Source organism: Saccharomycopsis crataegensis, assembly GCF_037102585.1.
Source record: "Saccharomycopsis crataegensis DNA, jcf7180000000084, whole genome shotgun sequence".
Classification (NCBI taxonomy): domain Eukaryota; kingdom Fungi; phylum Ascomycota; class Saccharomycetes; order Ascoideales; family Saccharomycopsidaceae; genus Saccharomycopsis; species Saccharomycopsis crataegensis.
This window is the reverse complement of record NW_027043829.1, coordinates 946,186-964,776: the sequence shown is the minus strand read 5'-3', so window position 1 is coordinate 964,776 and position 18,591 is coordinate 946,186. Positions and strand designations below refer to the sequence as shown.

The following is an 18,591-nucleotide window of genomic DNA, read 5'->3' as shown; positions in this document are numbered from 1 at the left end:
TTAAATTTTCCCTCTAGTATTTTTTTTTCTCGGCCACATGTTAGGGAGGGGAATCAGTTGAAATCTTGGTTCCACACACCTATCAACAAACCAATTTTTGAGTTGATTTTCAATTAAGTAAGATATTTTTGGAACATTTTCTAATTTTGATCTGGCACCAATTAATGATTCAGTTTTAAATTCCAATCTGTAATCTGCGCTGAAGCCAAAGTTCAATACACCTCCTAAATGCAAAGGGCGCATCTCACTACCTGATGTATTGATATCTTTGGAGCAGTCCTCTGGTACAGAGTCTAATGATATATTCAAACAGCCACTAAATCTAACGAGAGAAACTGATAATTTAATCGGTAGAGCCGCTGTTAAGACTTTTGGTTTATTTACAAGAATCTTTGTCTCTATTGCCAAGGTTAATGTATCTGAAAGATCAACATCAATCTTTGCCTCTAATTTTCCGAGTTTATTCTTGATGATTCTGCAGTTGCTGAAAATTGGAAAGTCATCTCCAATATTAATTTCATTTATCTTAATCGTATCAAGCCAATCCGGGATTTTGTTCTTTTCTCCGGCATTAGAAAGGAATTCATTTAAGGAATTGATAATATTATTCTCATAAAGAGCTTCAGTTCTAAATTGGGTAATAATTTGTGCCACTAAAACATTGAACCAATCCAAAGATTCCGTTTGGTGAGTATTAACATCATAATAGGTTTTTTCCAATATACTATTTATTATAATAGCCATTTCGTTATCATCATCCTCATTAGATAAATTAGCCGAATTTTTTCTATTTGAAGGAGCCTTCTTAACAAGCTTCGAGTTATCAGAAACACCACCTTTCTTGGCTCCTCCGCTGCTCATACCTCCAACATACCCATTACCGTTTATGATAGTTTCATTGGTTATGAGAATAGCACTCTTCTTACCACCTTTAGCGGCATTTTTGGGGACGGATTCAGAAAATACAAAAAACCTGATAAAGATTATAATGACAACAATGACTGATAGTTGGCCCAAAATGAAGCCTTTTGTGAAATTCATGACATTGCTTGAATTATTGGCACTGTGATCATGGCTTGCCATTAGTTGCCTTTTAAGATATTCATCTAAATTTAGAAGAGTTCTTTCATCCATAATTACTGAAGTCGGAGAGGTTGGTTTCCTGTTTGCTACTTCTGTGGCAATAATGTTACTATCTTCATCTTTGTTATAATATGGCGATGTCGAGTGGAGAATTTCTTCAATACTTGGGTCCTGCCCTTCCAGATAGAAGAAATCCATGATTTTGAGCTCAACACGAATCAATTGGCTTTCAACAAAAATTTTAGGCTTCTAGCGAAGAAGAAGAAAACCTTCAATGATGATCTAATTCAACTGCCATGCTTTCGAGTAGTAGAGAATAAAAAGAATTTTTTCTGATTGCAGTTTTGTGGCAGGGCCGCACAACCAAAATTTCTGTGATAAGACAATTGGTAGGCAAAGTTGGGCATTTCCGTTCGGAATGTAACAGAATACTGACAGTGCAAATAATAACAGCAACAACAAGAGCAACAACAATAATAATAATTATAATATATTAAAATGTAGCTATGAGTTTTTAAGCACCCATATTGAAGCGGAAGAACTGAACTTGAAAGAGTAAACTTTAGCAATCACTTAACTGCTTCGATAATATTTTTGGAAAAGATAATTAGTATGTAAATCACTATTATGAAGACATTCTAAAAAAAAAAAAAAAAAAAACAAGAAAGGAAACTAAATAGTGAATGAAGAAGAAATAAGATTAGGGAAGGATGGTTGTCAATCATTAAGCCCAACAAAAAGATTTTGGTATGAAGTCATTTGCAAGAAACAAGAATTGTGCTATCCTCTTATGATTATACAATAGAAGTAGCAACAGTCTGGATGCTTGATTGCATCTGACCTTGATTAGGAGCAACAACAGTAGCATATTTCACCGTAGGATATACTGTTTGTGTGACATAAACTGCTGCTACCGTCTGTGAGGCAGCTTGTGGTTCCACGGTGACAGCAGTAGCAGTAGGAGCATACGAAGCCACAGCAGTCGTTGAGGAGGACAGTGAGCTATCTAACATCTGTTTCAACTGAAGTCCAGAAACCGCAATCATTAACCCAGTACTAATGACATTCCCAGCAGATAGAACACCATCAAGCAGAAGTCTTTTCATAAGCTTGAGAATCGAATCTTTTGAACGAGAAGCTCCGTCATTTTTGCTTTCATCCACTGGAAACTGATTTTGGTCAGCTTTTCGATTATTGCTATTTCCCTGGCCATGGTTTTCTCTTCGAGAAAATATCGGGTATGCCTGGCCTGTGGCTGACAATATTGCTATTATATACAACACTATCAACAGACCCTTCATGTCTCTTTATTTATAATTAAGTATTGGTGATTGAGTAGATATTTTCTGGAGAATATTAATTTGAACAATATATTATCTAAAGAGTGCTTGACAAATGGTGGGATGCTCGCTACTATATATACGCCGACCCAGGGACAAGGCATTTCGAGGATATCTTTCATCGGCATGCATGTTGGAGCCCTGCAACCATTAGGGGCTTTCAAGTGGTTATGAAAAAGAAAGGGTCCAATTTACAGAAATCTCCACCTCAGAGCGAATAAAAAGAAGAACAAAAAGAAAGCGAATTAGAGCATAGCTCTGCCCGAGTCCTAAGGAATATTTTCTCAAAAGTGCGGTGCTATCTGGGACTATTTGGGCATATGTAGCCTCAAAATATCTTTAAAAAAGACAAATAAAAGCAAGATCATACTATTAATACATTTATACAATTAATTCATTAAAAAATTAGATAGAGTTACTGGAAAGCCATTCGCACATATCAACAATATTTTTGAACGAAGGCTTCGTCTTGGTAAGCGTTGCTTCCAATTTTTCGTTTTCCTCATTCATCAAAGGATCAGACTCGGTACCACTGAGTTTGACTTGCAAAATAGTGTAACATGAGTTACCGGTTTTCTCAAATCTAATTAAGTATTTCACATGCTCCTTTACTAAGGCAATGTTGTAGATTTGGCAAGTGTGATTCTCTACTTCATTCTCATTATTAGTCATTTTCAGGCTTGCGTCTTCAAGCGTCTTCAATAGCACCAGTAGCTCAGCTGCCCAACTAGCAAAGCCTTTTATATAGTTGAGTGTCATTTCATCTCCCTGATCCTTCCTTTTTTGCATTAATAGCTCATTTTTTATATGATTTTCCTTGGTCGACTGCTTCAATTTATCATTTTCTTGAGCAAGGGCCTGGAATTTCGAGTGATGGCTCTCAAGTTCCTTTGTACTTGCCTTGATTTTCTTTTTAACGATCTCTTGTTCCTTTTGAAGGTTTTCGATGTTCAATTTTCGTTTCTTTATTAGTGCCTCCAAATTCTTGGAAGAGTTAACCAATAAATAATCACCAAAATTAGAAACAATGCTACTATCTGCAGAAACATTACCTTTCAAGGCAGAATCAATTGACTTTCGTTGTCTCTCTTGGAAAACTAAAGAATCTTCCTTTGAGTCCTGTATTAGGTCATCGTAGTCATTAATGGAGTGCAAACAATCAATCACCCGCTCGTCATCTTCAAAATGATTAGATTTGGATTCGTAATGATCCAAGTTTTCTTTTTCTAACGCGTCGATTTTCTTCAACAATTCCATGGATTGCTTTATGGAACTCTTTGATTTTTCTTGCAACTCTTTAATATCTTCGAATTTAGAATAATTTGACCACAATACCTCATTGATTTTTACCAATAATTCATCTCTCTTTTGTTTTTTCTCCCAGAGCTTTTTCTTGCTGTTTGCGGTATTGAATTTCATAGTTTCAAGCTCTTTGACAGTGATGAACTTCGAATTCACGATATTTCTGAGAAACTTTTCTTTCGTGCTTTGTTCCAAATAAGTGAACTTGACGTTGGAAAAGTACAGGTGATACTGCTCAAGGATATTATCCAAATAGCGAGGATTAACCAACTCCTTCAACAATTCAAGACCCTCGTTTTCAACGGAAACAACCAGGTCTGATTTTTCAGATTCCTCTTCATTTCTGGAAGTAGAGTCACGTAGCAAAGTGTTAATGTTTGACAAATACTCAGATTTGTAATTAAGAAGTCTTGAAATATTGTCCTGCTCAATGTTTTTGAAAGCTAAATCATAGTCCTTTGAGAGTTCTAAAATGGGATTCGTTATTATTCCTGCACTTTCCATTATATATTCTGTTGATAGTAATACAATTCGGTTGAGATTCAGCTAACCTCTCCTAATTGCAAACGGTAGATAAGTAAAAATCTTCGAGCTCATCTCGCAATAAACAAAAAGTAAACAATCGCACGTGCCCCTAACCCCACGTTCTTAGAAATACAACAAACTAAAAAGTCTGATAACCAAGATGTTTGAAGATAATCACTTTCAAGGAATTATCTTTTCGTTTTTTCGTGTTTTTTTTTTTTTTTTGCAAACAGAGTAACTGGATAATATATCAATCACAAACACGTCCTTCATTTAAACTACTTGCCGCTCACTGGGTAATAATTTTTGGGAATAATTTTTTTTTTTTTTTACAGAACACTGTCCTGTATACATCTGTTGAAGTCCCCCTCCCAGGATTTTCCAATCCCAAACTTCCTTTAAAGAATAATATTACAAAGAAATAGAAGAACATGTCCCTGGCATCATCAGAGGCTCAATGCAAGTTATTGGGTCCGTTTTCATTAATAGTACAGTCCCTTTTAGGTCTTCTATCGTTATCATCATTGATTTATAAAAGATACAAGGAGTATCCTAATAGAAGACCTTGGAAGGTTTGGTTTTTCGATGTCTCCAAACAGGTTTTTGGTGCCATTGGAATCCATTTCTTAAACTTGCTCTTGAGTATATTAGGTGGGTCGTCATCCTCTACTGATCCTGAAGCTACCCCACCTGTGGATATATCGCCATTTGCTTTCAAGCATCACACATCTGAAAATGGTATGCTGCCCTCTAGTTCATCCGTGGCTCATGAATCAACAGGGGTTTCCACCATAAACTTCTACTTGAACAGTGACAACGACATCTCAAACCCATGTAATTGGTACTTTTTGAACATTTTGTTTGACACCACTATTGGGGTACCTATTCTTTGGGGATTATTATACGTTATTTTTAATTGTGCCAAAAAGGCTGGCATTGAAGGAATTAATTCAGGACAATACGGGATTCCCCCAAGAATGTCAAGCTACGTGAAGCAGCTTATCCTATACTTTATCGGGCTTTTCTCCATGAAGCTATTGGTTTATATTCTTCTTATGTCGGTTCCAATTTTCGAAGATACTGCCGATTGGTTGTTGTCGGTGTTTGATCCATTTCCAAGGATGCAAGTGTTTATGGTAACCTTCGTTACCCCCTTGGTTATGAATTCGTTACAATATGTGCTAATTGATAACATTATTCAAAGCCCAGAATATAAAAAACCTAAAGCTATAGGCATCCCTTACGATATGGAATCAAGCGAGACTTTATTCGACAATGAACAGGATAATGCGGAATTGGCTAGAGCTAACCTCCCAGAGGAAGGCTTACTAGGCCAGCCTGAACCAGAAGTGTTGGAAGGAGAGTTTCTCAAAGAGATTTGACTTGAATTTTGCGAATTTTGTATATTTAGTTAATCAACTTCATCATATTTTTATTATATTATTCTACAAACTGAATACATTATCATAATATACAATTCTATTGTGGCATTAGACTAAAAATATGGTGAAATTAACATAAAGAAGATAAGAAAAACAAGGAAAAAAAAATAAAAAAAAAAATTGATACTTAAGTAATTAATAATTAGAATGAAGATAAGAAAAATAAAAAGAAAAGAAAGAAAAAGATTCAACTCAAGACGTTTTCTTGATTGGCCTCAATCTCATTAGATTCAATTTCATTGAATGTGATGAAATGGGTTGGACGGTGTAGTTCATGATAGAAGGGGATTGGGACATCTAACTTTAAGCCATAATCCAAATTCTTGTCCCATGCAACACCCATGAAAGCATAATTCCAAATATTAGTCTCAGGCACCAAGAAGAATCCCATAATTTTGTTGGTCAAAAGCATTTGTGCACTAACACCGAACTTTGGGGAGTAACCTTCAGGAACCGTTGAGGTGAGATCTTTATTTTTGCTTCCCCATTCTACGCCTTCATCAGTCAAAGAGTAACCGGATAAAGACACAGAACCTGGAGTAAAGGACACAACCATAGTCATAGCAGTTGAAGCATCCCATTTCAATTCTGGATTAGCTAATAATTTAGAGTGGGTGGTTATGTCAATCGGAGAAATGACATTAGTTTCCAATGATTGTGTGTGAATCCATCCTAAAGGTTCCAATCCGTTGAGATATTCACTTTTTGGAAGGGTCTTAGCAAAATCAATACTTCTGTTATTAGCTAACTGAGGTACCAAAACAATACATTTTATTTCCTTCACTTGCATATTATCACTAGGGGATTGCCCATAAAGCAAGCCACCAATCTCAATTCTCATATCTGCAATTTCAACAAATTTCTTTAAAATGTTTTGAGGAATAATATAAGTATAATTTTCTTCATCAAATTCGTCGCTATTGGCAATGAAAACATTCTTCGCCCTAAGTGGTAAACTAGAGGTAGAAATGGCACTGTTTCTCCACTCTGTCTTTGATGAGAAAGCCTTTTGACCATAAACACTAGTGGTTACTGCCACGATTTCTTCACCATGAACATTGGTAGTTTTGGTAGTAACAGAGGTGAGTTGTTGTTGTTCACTTTCCGCATTTTTCTCTCCTTCAATTTCAGAAATCTCCTGTCTTTTGGCCGATGGCGCTTTGATTTCTTGCCCCAAAATTAAATCACGGATTTCTGCTTGGGTCAATGAAGCAACGTTGACGTGGTTCCTCTTCCCGTATTCATTAAGAATCAAATCACGCAATTGAATTTCAACTTGACTCCACTGTTCATCATTAAATGAAGGCCAGATATGATGGTCTTGGGTAATGACAGAATTATCAGGACGCAAAATTAACTTGGCTTTTTCTTGGTCAATATGCAATGCTCTTAATAATAAAATTAAACGTGAAAATGCTGTATACGAAGAAATAGATTGCAACCAATCATCGTATAAGTTAAATAAAACCATCTGAGGTTCCTTGGCTTTCAAAATGATATCTGCCAACTTATCAACCTTCATAGCCGCCAGGAATGGTAATTGTAACTCCGATTGTCTGATTCTAATATTAACAAAATCAAACATATGAACCTCTAAAGGATCAAGCATACCTTTTCTGGTGACAATTAACTGCTTTGGTTGTTCTTCTTTTGGCAAAGAGCGCACTAAGGCAGCAACTTCTTCGGCCGCCTTCCATTTAGCCAACTGACTTAAACGTTTTTGACCCGCCCAAACTGAAGCATGGATAATTTTTAAAAACAATTGACCTGTTTTTGGATTCAAAATGAAGACCGCACCATTAATTGGCTTGGTAACAATATTACCTTCGAAAGTTCTATGGACGACAACACGGTAAACGTTAGTGTCATCAATAAAGAGCTGGGTTTCATTGCCAAACAACTCAGCGTAATTATTGGAATTCAAAAATGCCTCTTGTGGCTGAGATTGGTACAAATGCAAACCCTTTCTAATACGCTCCCTCAACACAAACAAAGCAGGGTTCAATTTCATAATTGCCTTCATTGCATTCTGAACCAACGGTTTAGATCCAGGGAACCAGTTACCATAAGAATCATACATATTATAAGCTAAATCAATAGCAATCATTAAACCAGTCTCCGAAGGATACAAGTTAGCAGCGTCGGTTGTGTAATCTAAGAATTTGGAACGAACATAACGTGAAATATCATGAGAGTCGTAGTCACCATAACGCAATTGAATATCGATCCAGAATTTGTCGTTTTCAATCCCATCGAACTCATCATTTTTGTTGAATAAGAAAGAAGGTCTACTCGTCTTCCATTTACCTGCGGCTGACAATGTAATGTCTGCTGATGAAGAATTCATCTTGTAGGATTTACGAGGATGAATTGCCTCCTTTTGAACCATGTCAATACCTAGAGTATTTGCTTCCTTATCAAAAACTTGCGCAACATCAAACACAAGCGATTCGTGAATCTTTTGCCACAAATGTGCTCTGAAAGTTTGAATTAATGAAATTTTCAATGTTGGAATTTTACCATGAAGGAAAATACCAGTCAAGTCCAATTGTACCTGGAAACCAACATAAACATCTGCACGATTGATAGTAGGTGACCACCACAAAGTGAAACGACGATTTGGAATTTGACTCAAACCAGATCTTTGGGCATTGGTCAACTTTTTGAATTTCATAGAGTCCTCAAACCCGGAGGCTTTTTCCCAAAACAAGCCTTCCCATGAATCAAATCCGGTACCTTTAAATAATGTGTGTTCTAGAATAGTTTCAATACCACCTAACGCTTGAATAACATCGGTTCTGTATGCATTCAAATTCCAAAGTTTACCATCATGGAAAGAGTTGGTCCACCAAAATGGATTAAATCTTGCAATAGAGTATTCCTTAAAAATTTTACGAGCCCTGTGACCTTTATCGTAGGCCAATGTATGGCGCTCTTTTTGGAATAAAGTGCTGATACGTGGAATACCTTTATCCCAATTCTCTTCCATGTCTTCAAACGCCAATCGACGATTCTGTTGTAAAGCTTCTCTTCTTTTGATGGCATACTCGGCCCATACTCTTTGTGAGTCTGTGAATTCCTCTTCCCAAGAAGCAATGTATCTATGTATGGTAGGAATTATCTTATCAAAAGTATTCATACCAGCACGGAAATGGGTTATCCCGGTATCTGTTTGCGTTGAGTATCTCAAGTCAGAAGCAGGGATTAAAATATGGGAGGCACTCAACATTCCCAAACCTCCCAACTCCTTTGGCGTGTAAAATACTGCAGGTGGAAATCTGTTTGGCATTTTGGAATTGAGACCCATTTTCACTCTTGTTTGGATCTTAGTTTCACTCTTCACTAAAATATCCAATAATTTTTCTGTGCCAATAATAGCTTCTCTATAGTATGCAAATAATGAGATGAGAGCAGTGTTCCATTTATTTGCAATTTTCACAAAAGTGGATGAGCCGGAAGACATCAAAATTTGACGGATTCTATTATTAAATTTCCTTATATCTTCTTCAGAAACCTGCAAATAGGCCCTCGCAGTTCTTTCCTTGGTTTCTTGGTTAATTAAATTCCATGTTCCCTCTTTATCTGGTGTTTCATCAGTCATTCTGACTTTTGGCAAAATTCTAATTTCAAATCCTGCAATAGTACACAACAAGTTCGGATTATCTTTACTGTATACTGAGGCTAATGTGTCTTCCCAGTTGATGTTCGCGATAGATTTTGGAACTCTTCCTTCCACTTCCCAAAAAACAGCTCTTCCCAAATTGACATCATGTCTCATCAACTTCATTCTTTGATCCCTAGCCCAGCAACGGCGATTATTATACCCTATAACATTTTCAAAGTTAGGATCCGGGTTTTCTGATAAATACTCTTGGATAAGTTCACTAGATTCCTTTTCACTAAATTTAAAGAAAAAATAAACTTTATCAAGATATCTGAAGTAAAAACGAAGTGGACTTTTCTTTTGATCCTCCACAGATTTAAACTGCAAAAAATCATTTGGTGAATCAGGAGGGCCAGCTAAATCAGTTGCTCTATCTAAGCCTAATAATAATAGATCATTGAGTAAGCCGTAATATTGATATATAAACGAAGCAAACCGTAAACCTTTGAGCAACCCATAACTATTAACATGACTCATATCCTTATAACTCAATGTGACATTATTCTTCGCTGTTAGATAATCAGCAATGTTTGAGTCCATTATTAGACGCAATAGTCTGTTAAGTAAGGTAAGATCAATCTTTTCCGCCATGTTGCTTAAACTACTTTGCAACAACACGCTGCATTCACCATTACTGGTTTCCCAAACATTTTCAAGATTATTGATACCCTGACACCATTTATAAGCCAACAAAGGAGGGATTTCATTATCACTTGGTTTAATCCAATTAGGAAATAATTGTCTCCGATCAGCCTCAAACCAAAGATATTGGTCTAAGTATGCATCAGTGATTTTTTCCAAAGGATCTACGGAATATGTTGGTGTGATATGATCATAGTAATCCATCATATCCGTTTGAACTTCTTTGAATACCCTTTGGGTGAGAATAAACTTCTTAATTCTGCTCAAAGTTTCATGTGGGTTATCATATGCTTGTTCAATAAGTGTTAACTCTTCTTTTTCAGTTGAAGTCAATCTACCACCTTGTGCACCATAAGATTCTTTCAAATTATCCAAAGCTAAGATCAAAAGCTTTGTGTCATGTTTATAACTGAGTGGAGGAAATGAAACAGGTTGAAAGTTTCTACTCTCCAACCAGTGGACCATAGTAGAGTATATACCAACAGCTTCATCAGTCGACACGTAAGGACCATCCTTCTGGAAATTGGATTGTCTTTGTTGTTCATTCCGGAGCCATAATCTGGTCAATCTACCCAAGTTCTTTCTGGCAACAGTTTTCTCAACATTGGTACCATTTCTAATTCTATCTCTGTTATAATAAGCCACTGAAATCCAACCATCGGCCTTGGCCTTAATATATCTTTCAATAATTTTTTCAATCGGTTCTGGTAACCCTGGTACCTTCCATGGAATGTTTGCTTTCCAGCATCTCCACGCCTCACTCAAGTGTTGCAAGATTGTCTTTGCCTTGCTTTGTTTCATTCCATCAGGAATCATATCCAAAATGTCATGCATTACCGAGTCTCTTAACTCCAAATCGTAATAAGAGTCGACTCTTTGTTTGGTGATAGTTTTTGCTGCTTCCTTGGAATGTCTACCTTCAAATTGTCTGGCCAATAAGTTACCTAACCATCTTTCTAATAGCGGAATGATACCTCTCAAAAAGAAAATCCAAACTCTCCAAGCTGGCTGCCAGAAACCACATCCAGGACCTTTCCCAATTGTAACATTGAACTTATAATAAACCACATGTTTCAAATCTTTGCAAGCCCTAATTTGATGCATTACTTTGTACTTGTGTCTATAGATACCTGTTAATTGACCTAAATGGTTTAGAATGTAATATATACCATCGGCTAACTGGAAGGCATCAACATTTCCCAATCTATATTGAGCATGAGAATCAACTAAAAGCTTAACAATTTTCAAAATTTCTCTGATTAAATGGAAGGCATTACCAAATCTAGATCTTTTTCTTTCTTTTGTCGTAAGCGTTTTAGTTGGTTTCAAATTGAAGTTATAATCTAAGTGCAAATACGTCAACCCCTTTCTATGGATTAACAAATTCAACATGTTATGACCTTGTTTGACAACCTGCAAGCCAGCTTCGACCCAATCGATTGTAGTCTGCTGGAAAAATTTAGTGTTTTTCAAAGATTTAAGTAGCTTCACCTTCTTCACTGATCGCGTTGTTTTTGGATTCTTTGAATGTAGTTCATTCAACACATAGGTCTTGAGTAATTTTTGGTATGAAACTCTCACTTTCACAGGGTATTCTCTTGGTGTGTGCTCCTTGTACCATGATTTGACTAAAGCAACGTCCTCGGCTCTAACCATGTTTCCGGATCGACGATTGAATGGAAATGGTGCCCACAAAAGCTCAAGGCCATCCTTAGTATCCTCATCTTCCAATGGTTCACCCTGTAAAAATGATTTGAATTTGTTACCTGCAGGTAAACTGAAATCATCATCCAAGTCTTCACCATTTTCTTCATCAAAATTCAAAGCTTCGAAAGTATCTGTTCTCTCTTCAAACTTGCGCAAGGAAACAGGACAATAAGATGAGTCAAAGTTGAATGCCGGCACTTCAGGATCTTCATTTTTTATGTATGTCACAAAAGGATCGTGATACCAACCAATGGCGACAGACTTTGTAAACGAGTTGTATAAAAATGGGAATGCGACCCTGTACTCTGTCCTGATAGGAACTCTGAATATAATTCTATCAATTGAGTTAAACTCATCAAAATCCTCGGACTCTGGATCGACATCTTTGTATAAGGGTTCAAACTTTGGGCCGCCTGGAATTGCACTATTCAAGGCTTTGGCTGTGAAAAATGATTTCTTGTCAAATAAGTAAAAATAGTTTGGATCAATTACTTCAGGAAGCAATGGAATAGCTAATCTGTATAAATCAGACATTTGTCTTAGATTCAAATTCCATTTTCTGTATGACTCCCCGTTAACAAATTTTAAATTATCAATTAATGGTTTATCATCATAAAGCCAATCGTACACGTGTTTGTCCTCTTCTTCATCAAGATCCAATTGAATTGGGTCTAAAGGCTCAAGATCTAAGATATTTTCACTGTAGTTCAATGGTGGTTCTTCGTCATCAAATGGTGGAAACTTCATTCTCTTGAAATGTTTACGATCTCTTTTTTCCCTTCTCATCATCAACCACATTGTGGCCCATTGTGCTGTGTATACTGGCTCAATGACTCTAGGTATTTCATTGACAAAAGTTATAGCCCCAGTATGATGATATAAAACCTTAACTTCCTTGACTTGCTCCCAAGGTTGAGGCATATTTTCAATCAATTTCAAAATTGCGTGGGGCATGTACTTCAAAGAGCCCAAAAAGGATCTCTTATCTGCTTGGAACTTCTTTGAAGACATATCTCCATGATCAGTGATAATTTTTCGAAGATGCTCTGCAGGCATTTCCGTTTTTGTTGGATGAATATAACCAGACTTCTTATTCTGTTTAAAATCAGCACCATATCTCTTCTTTTGCAATTGAAGCCATTTCAGTTTTCTTTTTTCTAGCTCCTCTCTATTATTTGACATAGACGAATCAAGGAATCCTGGAGGTGGGGGTAACGAATCGTCCATACCAGGTGGTGGTGGTGGGGGAATATCTGATGGCGGTAATGGAGGTGGTAAGCCATCAACATCCATCCCAGGTACAGGAGGCGCAAAATCTAAGTCAAAAGCTGGCGGTGGAGGTGGAAACCCGTCACCATCATCATCAGGAGGAAGACCTGGAGGCAATCCACTCATGATTTAACGTTGGGAAAGTATACTAAATGTGTAAGTTCTCAAGCATCTACTTCGCTTCATCTTTTAAAAAGTCTCTAAATTTTCATCTTCGCATCTTTATTCACGTGGTTTGAAGCGTGCGCCGAGAATGTTTTTGATGGGGGGGGGGATCGAATTTATAAATTCAAAGCAAGTATAGGCTTCTTGAATCATTAGCATGAGCTTTATTGTACCAATAAAATAGAAATAATGGCAAGACTTTCTGGATTGCAGAAAGAAGGTATGGATGTCTCATTTCTATGTCTTAATACCGGGTACCATGACTGACAAATTTCCCAGTAATACATTTTTATAGAAAATGCATCAGAGGCATTCTGACAAAACCGAAAGTATGTTGACTTCTCACAATTAAATTAGAATCAAAATTAATCAGCCAAGTTCTTTTTACTAATATGAATATAGGATAGTCAACAGAACTTCAGAGAATTCATAAGGTAAGTTCTTCATGTGATTTTTCATTTTACTCGTTGTTCGCGCAAGACTAATTCCATAATATAGAGGTGAGTTTGGCAGGTTTAGAAACATTTCCAAGAGGGACTTCTCCACCATTGAGCATTTACTTCGAACAGGTTTCAGAAGGTATGATATGTTTGCCATAAAAGAAGTCAAGAATGTCCACTAAAGCACCCGTGCCACAATATAGCCCAGTTAATATCAGTAGCATACTCGCTTACAAGTATAATATCATCACAATACTTTTATTTGTCTCATAACATCCGTCTCTTGTACATAAAAATCTATAATCATGAAAATATATAGTTGCTGCCAGTATTATTTTTTATCACATATGGCGAACATTTCGTCAACGCTAAGAATTTTATCTCTAACTTTACCTGATTTGCTTCCTAATTCCCTTTCCCTTTCATCAATTTTTTTCCAATCATCCCACTTTGTGTACTTGATATTATTTTCAATAAAATGTTTTTCAAGAGCTTTGAATCCAGATTTTGCCTCGAATTGCTTTTCACTCAAATCTTTCAAAATTTCTGAGCCTGTAGCAAAGGAGTTCATCATGGTGCTCGCAATAACACCTGATGGACCATGTTGGATCCATCCAGTAACAAACAAGCCATCCAAAACATCTCCGTGCTTGTCAACTACCCTGCTTCTGGCATTAGAAATTACTCCTCTTTGCATATCAAAGTCAATACCTACACCATCCATTGTTTCAAGAGGTAATCCTTTGTATCCAATACTGGTTATCAACAACTCGTTTTTTACCGTAACGCTTTCATCGGTTGAAACAATCTCTACTTTACCACCCTTGCTTTCATCGACACTCAAAGATTCTTTTAGTTTATTGATTTGAAATTTCGTGGCCGATAATATTGTCTTATCGTAAGTATTTGGGTAAATTTCCGCTGGCGACTTGAGGTATTCTAATGACCAAGTCTTGGAACCTTCAGGTATCACATAACTTCCATTTTGGCAGTGCTGTTTGAAATATTTCTCCATCATGTCCAATCGTCTTTTCTCAGCTCTCACTAATTTACCCTTCAACAATTTGTGTTTCGCCATAATATCCGGATCAATAGGCTGGAAATAAATTCCGTGCTTTGTGAGTTCAAGCAATTCTCTAAATTCTTTATTGGTAAACGCGCTTTGAGAAAACCCTCTTCTCGCCACAATTCTAACCCGTTTCACTGTGCTTTTCTTCAATTTTTCCAATGCCTTCTTGCCTAAATCTGTGTTTTCCCAGACTTCATCATGAGGTGCCAAAAGAACCCTAGCAATATCAAGCGCAACATTACCATTGCCAATTATGGTAACATCTTCGACTTTATCTAATGGAGGATCCAAATTCTGCAGGTCTGGAAGTCCATTGTACCAACCAACTAATTTCCTGGAAGATATGACGCCTGGGAGATTAGCCCCCGGAACAGCTAAACTCCGTTCATCGGAACATCCGTACGCGAATAAGATCATATTGTAATAGTCCTTGAGAGTCCTGAGAGAGACATCCTTACCTATTTCCACATTCCCATAAAAGTTTACTTCACTTGTGGTGCTGTCTGTGTGATGAAGAGTCGAAGCCCTTTCAATGATTTCTTCAAACTTATTTTCACAATTCTTCACTTCTGGATGATCTGGGGCAACCCCGTATCTTGAGAGACCAAATGGGACCGGCCATTTCTCGAAGATATCAATACAAACCTTTTGTTTTGGATTTTGTTTTTGTAGGATGTGCAAAACCGTGTAAAATGCAGATGGGCCGGATCCAACCACTGCAATTTGAATTGGGGGCGTAACCTCCGCAGAATACTGGCGAGCCTGGAATAATGCTCTTGGATTATGGAATACCCCGCTTCTATTGAAAACCTCTCTGAATGCAGGTATCCTGGAGGAGATTTTCATGTTTCCATTTATTTATCCTTTGCTATGGATCTGTACAAGCCAACAGAGAAAAGAAATTGATGATATAACTGAAAATTACCAGTCGCTTAAGAGAGAAAAAGAGAGAAAAAATACCCAGTATACCATCTGTGCGGGACATTCGAAGCTCACGCGAAAGGAGAAATTGATTTATAATTTTGTTAATTGTCGCGATTACTGGTATCATAATAAAAGATTGTTGTCTATTATTGCAGCATTTACTTGAAATAACTATTTGAAAATATGGGGCTAGTTGAAGAAATACCTAAAGGTTCGGATCCGAACGTGTATTTCTCATCGTCAATCAACTTGAAGGCGTCAAAGTCCATGTATAGTAGTTCTAACACTGACCAAACCAGAAAAAGATTGGCGGCTGGTTCTTACAACTTCAATCAATTGGAAGCAAATGCTCATGACAGTTCACTAAATGAAAACTTAATAGAACTCAGGAAATCTGCGAAACGCCACCAGGAAATAGACCGTGAGAATTATAACGAACATCAAGTCAAGATTGAATTACCCAGATCGGGTCTTCACGTAAATTTCAAGGGTTTTGTCAGTGATGATTATCCTATTTTCGATTTGATCAATTACTCAAATAATGTTAATAAAGGAGCTAACTCAAGGAGATTTAAGCAGGGTCAGACTCCACAAACGAGAAAGATCTTAATTTCCAGAAAAACCATTAACAACTACTTTGATGAAGACATTGATCACGCCAAAATATTAAAAGGAGATGACCTATTTAGTAAAGTAGACAATAACTCTTCTTTACCTGGTAAAAAATTGTGCTCCATTTGTGGCAGTAATGCTCCTAACAGATGTGTTCGCTGTGCTGTTAGATTCTGTGGTGTTCAGTGTTTGAATATACACAAAGAAACAAGATGCTCGGGGTATTATGGTTGAACAGACCTTTATCGTTTTCTTTGTCTTTTAGGTCTTCATTCGTTTTGATATTTGTATTATATTTTTCTCTTTGTATATATCTAAGAGATTTTCTTCGTTGGGCATTCTTATTTTATGGATTTTAATGTTGTAACACAGTATGAGTTGCCATCGCAGTACAATTTTACAGAGTTGAAAATATTTGATACACTAAGCTTTACTTACGAGATCGACAGTTCAGACAATTAGATCATAATAAATCGTATAATGATTCCCCGCAAGCAAGAATGATTTAGTGATAACACAGCATTATTACCCATTTGATCATGACCCTGAAGGATTTTTTTCAATTTAGTTTAACAAAATTTTATTAGAAATATTATATAAGTTGGTAATAAGTATTTCAAACTGTTTAGTCAAACAAACCGAAACCCATGTCATCATCGGATTCTTCTTCTTCTTCAGCAGCTTCTTCTTCAGCGGCTTCTTCAGAAGCACCACCGGCAGCGGCAGCACCACCAGAGGAGGCAGCAGCACCACCAGATGGCATAGAACCGAACTTGGCAGAACCTTCAGCAATCAATTCTTGGATGGTCTTACCTTCCAAAGATTTCAACAAAGCTTCAGCTCTAGAGGCTTCGAATTCAACACCAACGGATTCAATGACTTCTTGGAGGTCCTTGAGGGTTGGGGCGGCGTTTTCGCCTTGAATCAACAACAAGTAGGCAGCTAAGTATCTCATTTTGTTTTATGTAGAATAATCACTTTTAAGCTATAACGCAGACTATCCTTTTTGGGGTTGCAAAATTCTGAAAAGTAGTTCAAGATGAAAATTTCTTAGAATGCACGGAAATCTGAGATTGGCAAAGAGAAAAAAAAAATCGCATAACGCCCAAATCACTTAGCCCTGTGACCACGTGCACTATCGCGCCCTACTAGCAGTCACGAAAGAGAGCCTGTGGTTGTGAGCCTGTGGTTGACGATTCTTGGTGGTTTCTGATTTTTTCACTTCAATTTTTTGATGAAGGCCTGGAGTAGTAGCTCAAAGAACAGAACAGAAATATAACCAAAGAACACTAACAATGTCTACTGCTACTGGTATGTGAATAGAGGAATTTTAGCCATAGTGTATCAGTAATATTGGAGTTTATTGAATCTGAGTGGAGTGATTTTTATATGATAGAGAACACCAAGTACAATGGAAATGGGAGATTGCCTGTTAGGTTAGATATATTTATTTTGAAAAGGAAATATTGTTAGACTAAATATTGATTGATTTAAATTATATGTCATTATGCTCGATTGTGGCATAGATTTTGTCTCTGGGTTTGAAGATGGGTGTATTAATCAGGTATAAGTCTTCTTTGAGAACAGAGTATGCTGTGAAGAATTCAGTTGAAATTGACTTCTAAAGGAGGACAAAGAAGAATATAACTAAAGAATTGCATTCAATATTTGAAACCATTTCGAAACCAAGAACTAAATAAGAATTAAATGTTTGGCTGAACTTTTTTTCATTAATATTAAAGACTCCATTTTAACTGATATGGTTGATATATTATTATTATTCGTGGTATATTTCATACTAACATTTAATATAGGTAAAAAGAGATCTTTCAAATCTTTCTCCTACAGAGGTGTTGACCTCCCACAATTGTTGGAATTGCCAACTGAAGACTTTGCCAAGTTGACCCACGCCAGAGTCAGAAGAAGATTCCAAAGAGGTATGGACTCCAAGGCCATGGGTTTGATCAAGAAGTTGAGAGCTGCTAAATTGGCTGCCGTTGAAGGTGAAAAGCCAGCTGCTGTCAAGACTCACTTGAGAAACATGGTTATCGTTCCAGAAATGATCGGTTCCGTCATTGGTGTTTACTCCGGTAAGGTTTTCAACCAAGTTGAAATCAAGCCAGAAATGGTCGGTCACTACTTGGGTGAATTCTCCCTTTCTTACACTCCTGTCAGACACGGTAGACCAGGTATGGGTGGTAAGTCTGCTTTCATGCCACTTAGATAAATTTGTTCGCTCGTCTGTCTGTATATGAAATTCATGCTTTTTTCTCTCCATATCTTCATAACAATACTATGATCGAATAATTGTTGTACTATTATTTTGGGTTTACTTTGTAAAGTTTTAGATAAGATGAACGTTGAAGGTGACTGAAATATAATCAACACATTGTAATATCTTGACTCT

At 36.8% G+C, this 18,591-nt stretch overlaps 10 protein-coding genes across 10 annotated transcripts; 4 read left to right on the top strand and 6 right to left on the bottom strand. All coding sequences in view use genetic code 12, as the record gives it.

Moving 5' to 3' along the window:
- MMM1 (ERMES complex subunit MMM1) lies at positions 1 to 1,281 on the bottom strand (the record flags this gene model as incomplete). The annotated part of the gene is made up of 1 exon (XM_064997044.1): positions 1 to 1,281. The coding sequence occupies one exon, from the start codon at positions 1,279 to 1,281 to the stop codon at positions 1 to 3; it is 1,281 nt and encodes a 426-aa protein (XP_064853116.1).
- A 596-nt stretch (positions 1,282 to 1,877) lies between these two features.
- DASC09_034440 (uncharacterized protein) lies at positions 1,878 to 2,384 on the bottom strand (the record flags this gene model as incomplete). The annotated part of the gene is made up of 1 exon (XM_064997043.1): positions 1,878 to 2,384. The coding sequence occupies one exon, from the start codon at positions 2,382 to 2,384 to the stop codon at positions 1,878 to 1,880; it is 507 nt and encodes a 168-aa protein (XP_064853115.1).
- Positions 2,385 to 2,828: 444 nt separating this feature from the next.
- DASC09_034430 (uncharacterized protein) lies at positions 2,829 to 4,229 on the bottom strand (the record flags this gene model as incomplete). Its single annotated transcript, XM_064997042.1, has 1 exon — positions 2,829 to 4,229. The coding sequence occupies one exon, from the start codon at positions 4,227 to 4,229 to the stop codon at positions 2,829 to 2,831; it is 1,401 nt and encodes a 466-aa protein (XP_064853114.1).
- Positions 4,230 to 4,681: 452 nt separating this feature from the next.
- Positions 4,682 to 5,632, top strand: DASC09_034420 (uncharacterized protein; the record flags this gene model as incomplete). The annotated part of the gene is made up of 1 exon (XM_064997041.1): positions 4,682 to 5,632. One exon carries the CDS (start codon positions 4,682 to 4,684, stop codon positions 5,630 to 5,632), a length of 951 nt encoding a protein of 316 aa, XP_064853113.1.
- Positions 5,633 to 5,879: 247 nt separating this feature from the next.
- PRP8 (U4/U6-U5 snRNP complex subunit PRP8) lies at positions 5,880 to 13,100 on the bottom strand (the record flags this gene model as incomplete). Its single annotated transcript, XM_064997040.1, has 1 exon — positions 5,880 to 13,100. One exon carries the CDS (start codon positions 13,098 to 13,100, stop codon positions 5,880 to 5,882), a length of 7,221 nt encoding a protein of 2,406 aa, XP_064853112.1.
- A 228-nt stretch (positions 13,101 to 13,328) lies between these two features.
- Positions 13,329 to 13,761, top strand: SDH6 (Sdh6p; the record flags this gene model as incomplete). Its single annotated transcript, XM_064997039.1, has 4 exons — positions 13,329 to 13,359; positions 13,419 to 13,468; positions 13,542 to 13,573; positions 13,638 to 13,761. The coding sequence occupies 4 exons, from the start codon at positions 13,329 to 13,331 to the stop codon at positions 13,759 to 13,761; spliced, it is 237 nt and encodes a 78-aa protein (XP_064853111.1).
- Positions 13,762 to 13,910: 149 nt separating this feature from the next.
- On the bottom strand, positions 13,911 to 15,494 carry ARH1 (NADPH-adrenodoxin reductase; the record flags this gene model as incomplete). Its single annotated transcript, XM_064997038.1, has 1 exon — positions 13,911 to 15,494. One exon carries the CDS (start codon positions 15,492 to 15,494, stop codon positions 13,911 to 13,913), a length of 1,584 nt encoding a protein of 527 aa, XP_064853110.1.
- Positions 15,495 to 15,755: 261 nt separating this feature from the next.
- On the top strand, positions 15,756 to 16,418 carry DASC09_034380 (zinc finger HIT domain-containing protein; the record flags this gene model as incomplete). The annotated part of the gene is made up of 1 exon (XM_064997037.1): positions 15,756 to 16,418. The coding sequence occupies one exon, from the start codon at positions 15,756 to 15,758 to the stop codon at positions 16,416 to 16,418; it is 663 nt and encodes a 220-aa protein (XP_064853109.1).
- A 391-nt stretch (positions 16,419 to 16,809) lies between these two features.
- DASC09_034370 (60S acidic ribosomal protein P2) lies at positions 16,810 to 17,139 on the bottom strand (the record flags this gene model as incomplete). Its single annotated transcript, XM_064997036.1, has 1 exon — positions 16,810 to 17,139. One exon carries the CDS (start codon positions 17,137 to 17,139, stop codon positions 16,810 to 16,812), a length of 330 nt encoding a protein of 109 aa, XP_064853108.1.
- A 340-nt stretch (positions 17,140 to 17,479) lies between these two features.
- RPS15 (40S ribosomal protein uS19 RPS15) lies at positions 17,480 to 18,411 on the top strand (the record flags this gene model as incomplete). The annotated part of the gene is made up of 2 exons (XM_064997035.1): positions 17,480 to 17,495; positions 17,999 to 18,411. 2 exons carry the CDS (start codon positions 17,480 to 17,482, stop codon positions 18,409 to 18,411), a joined length of 429 nt encoding a protein of 142 aa, XP_064853107.1.
- Between the last annotated feature and the right edge of the window lie 180 nt (positions 18,412 to 18,591).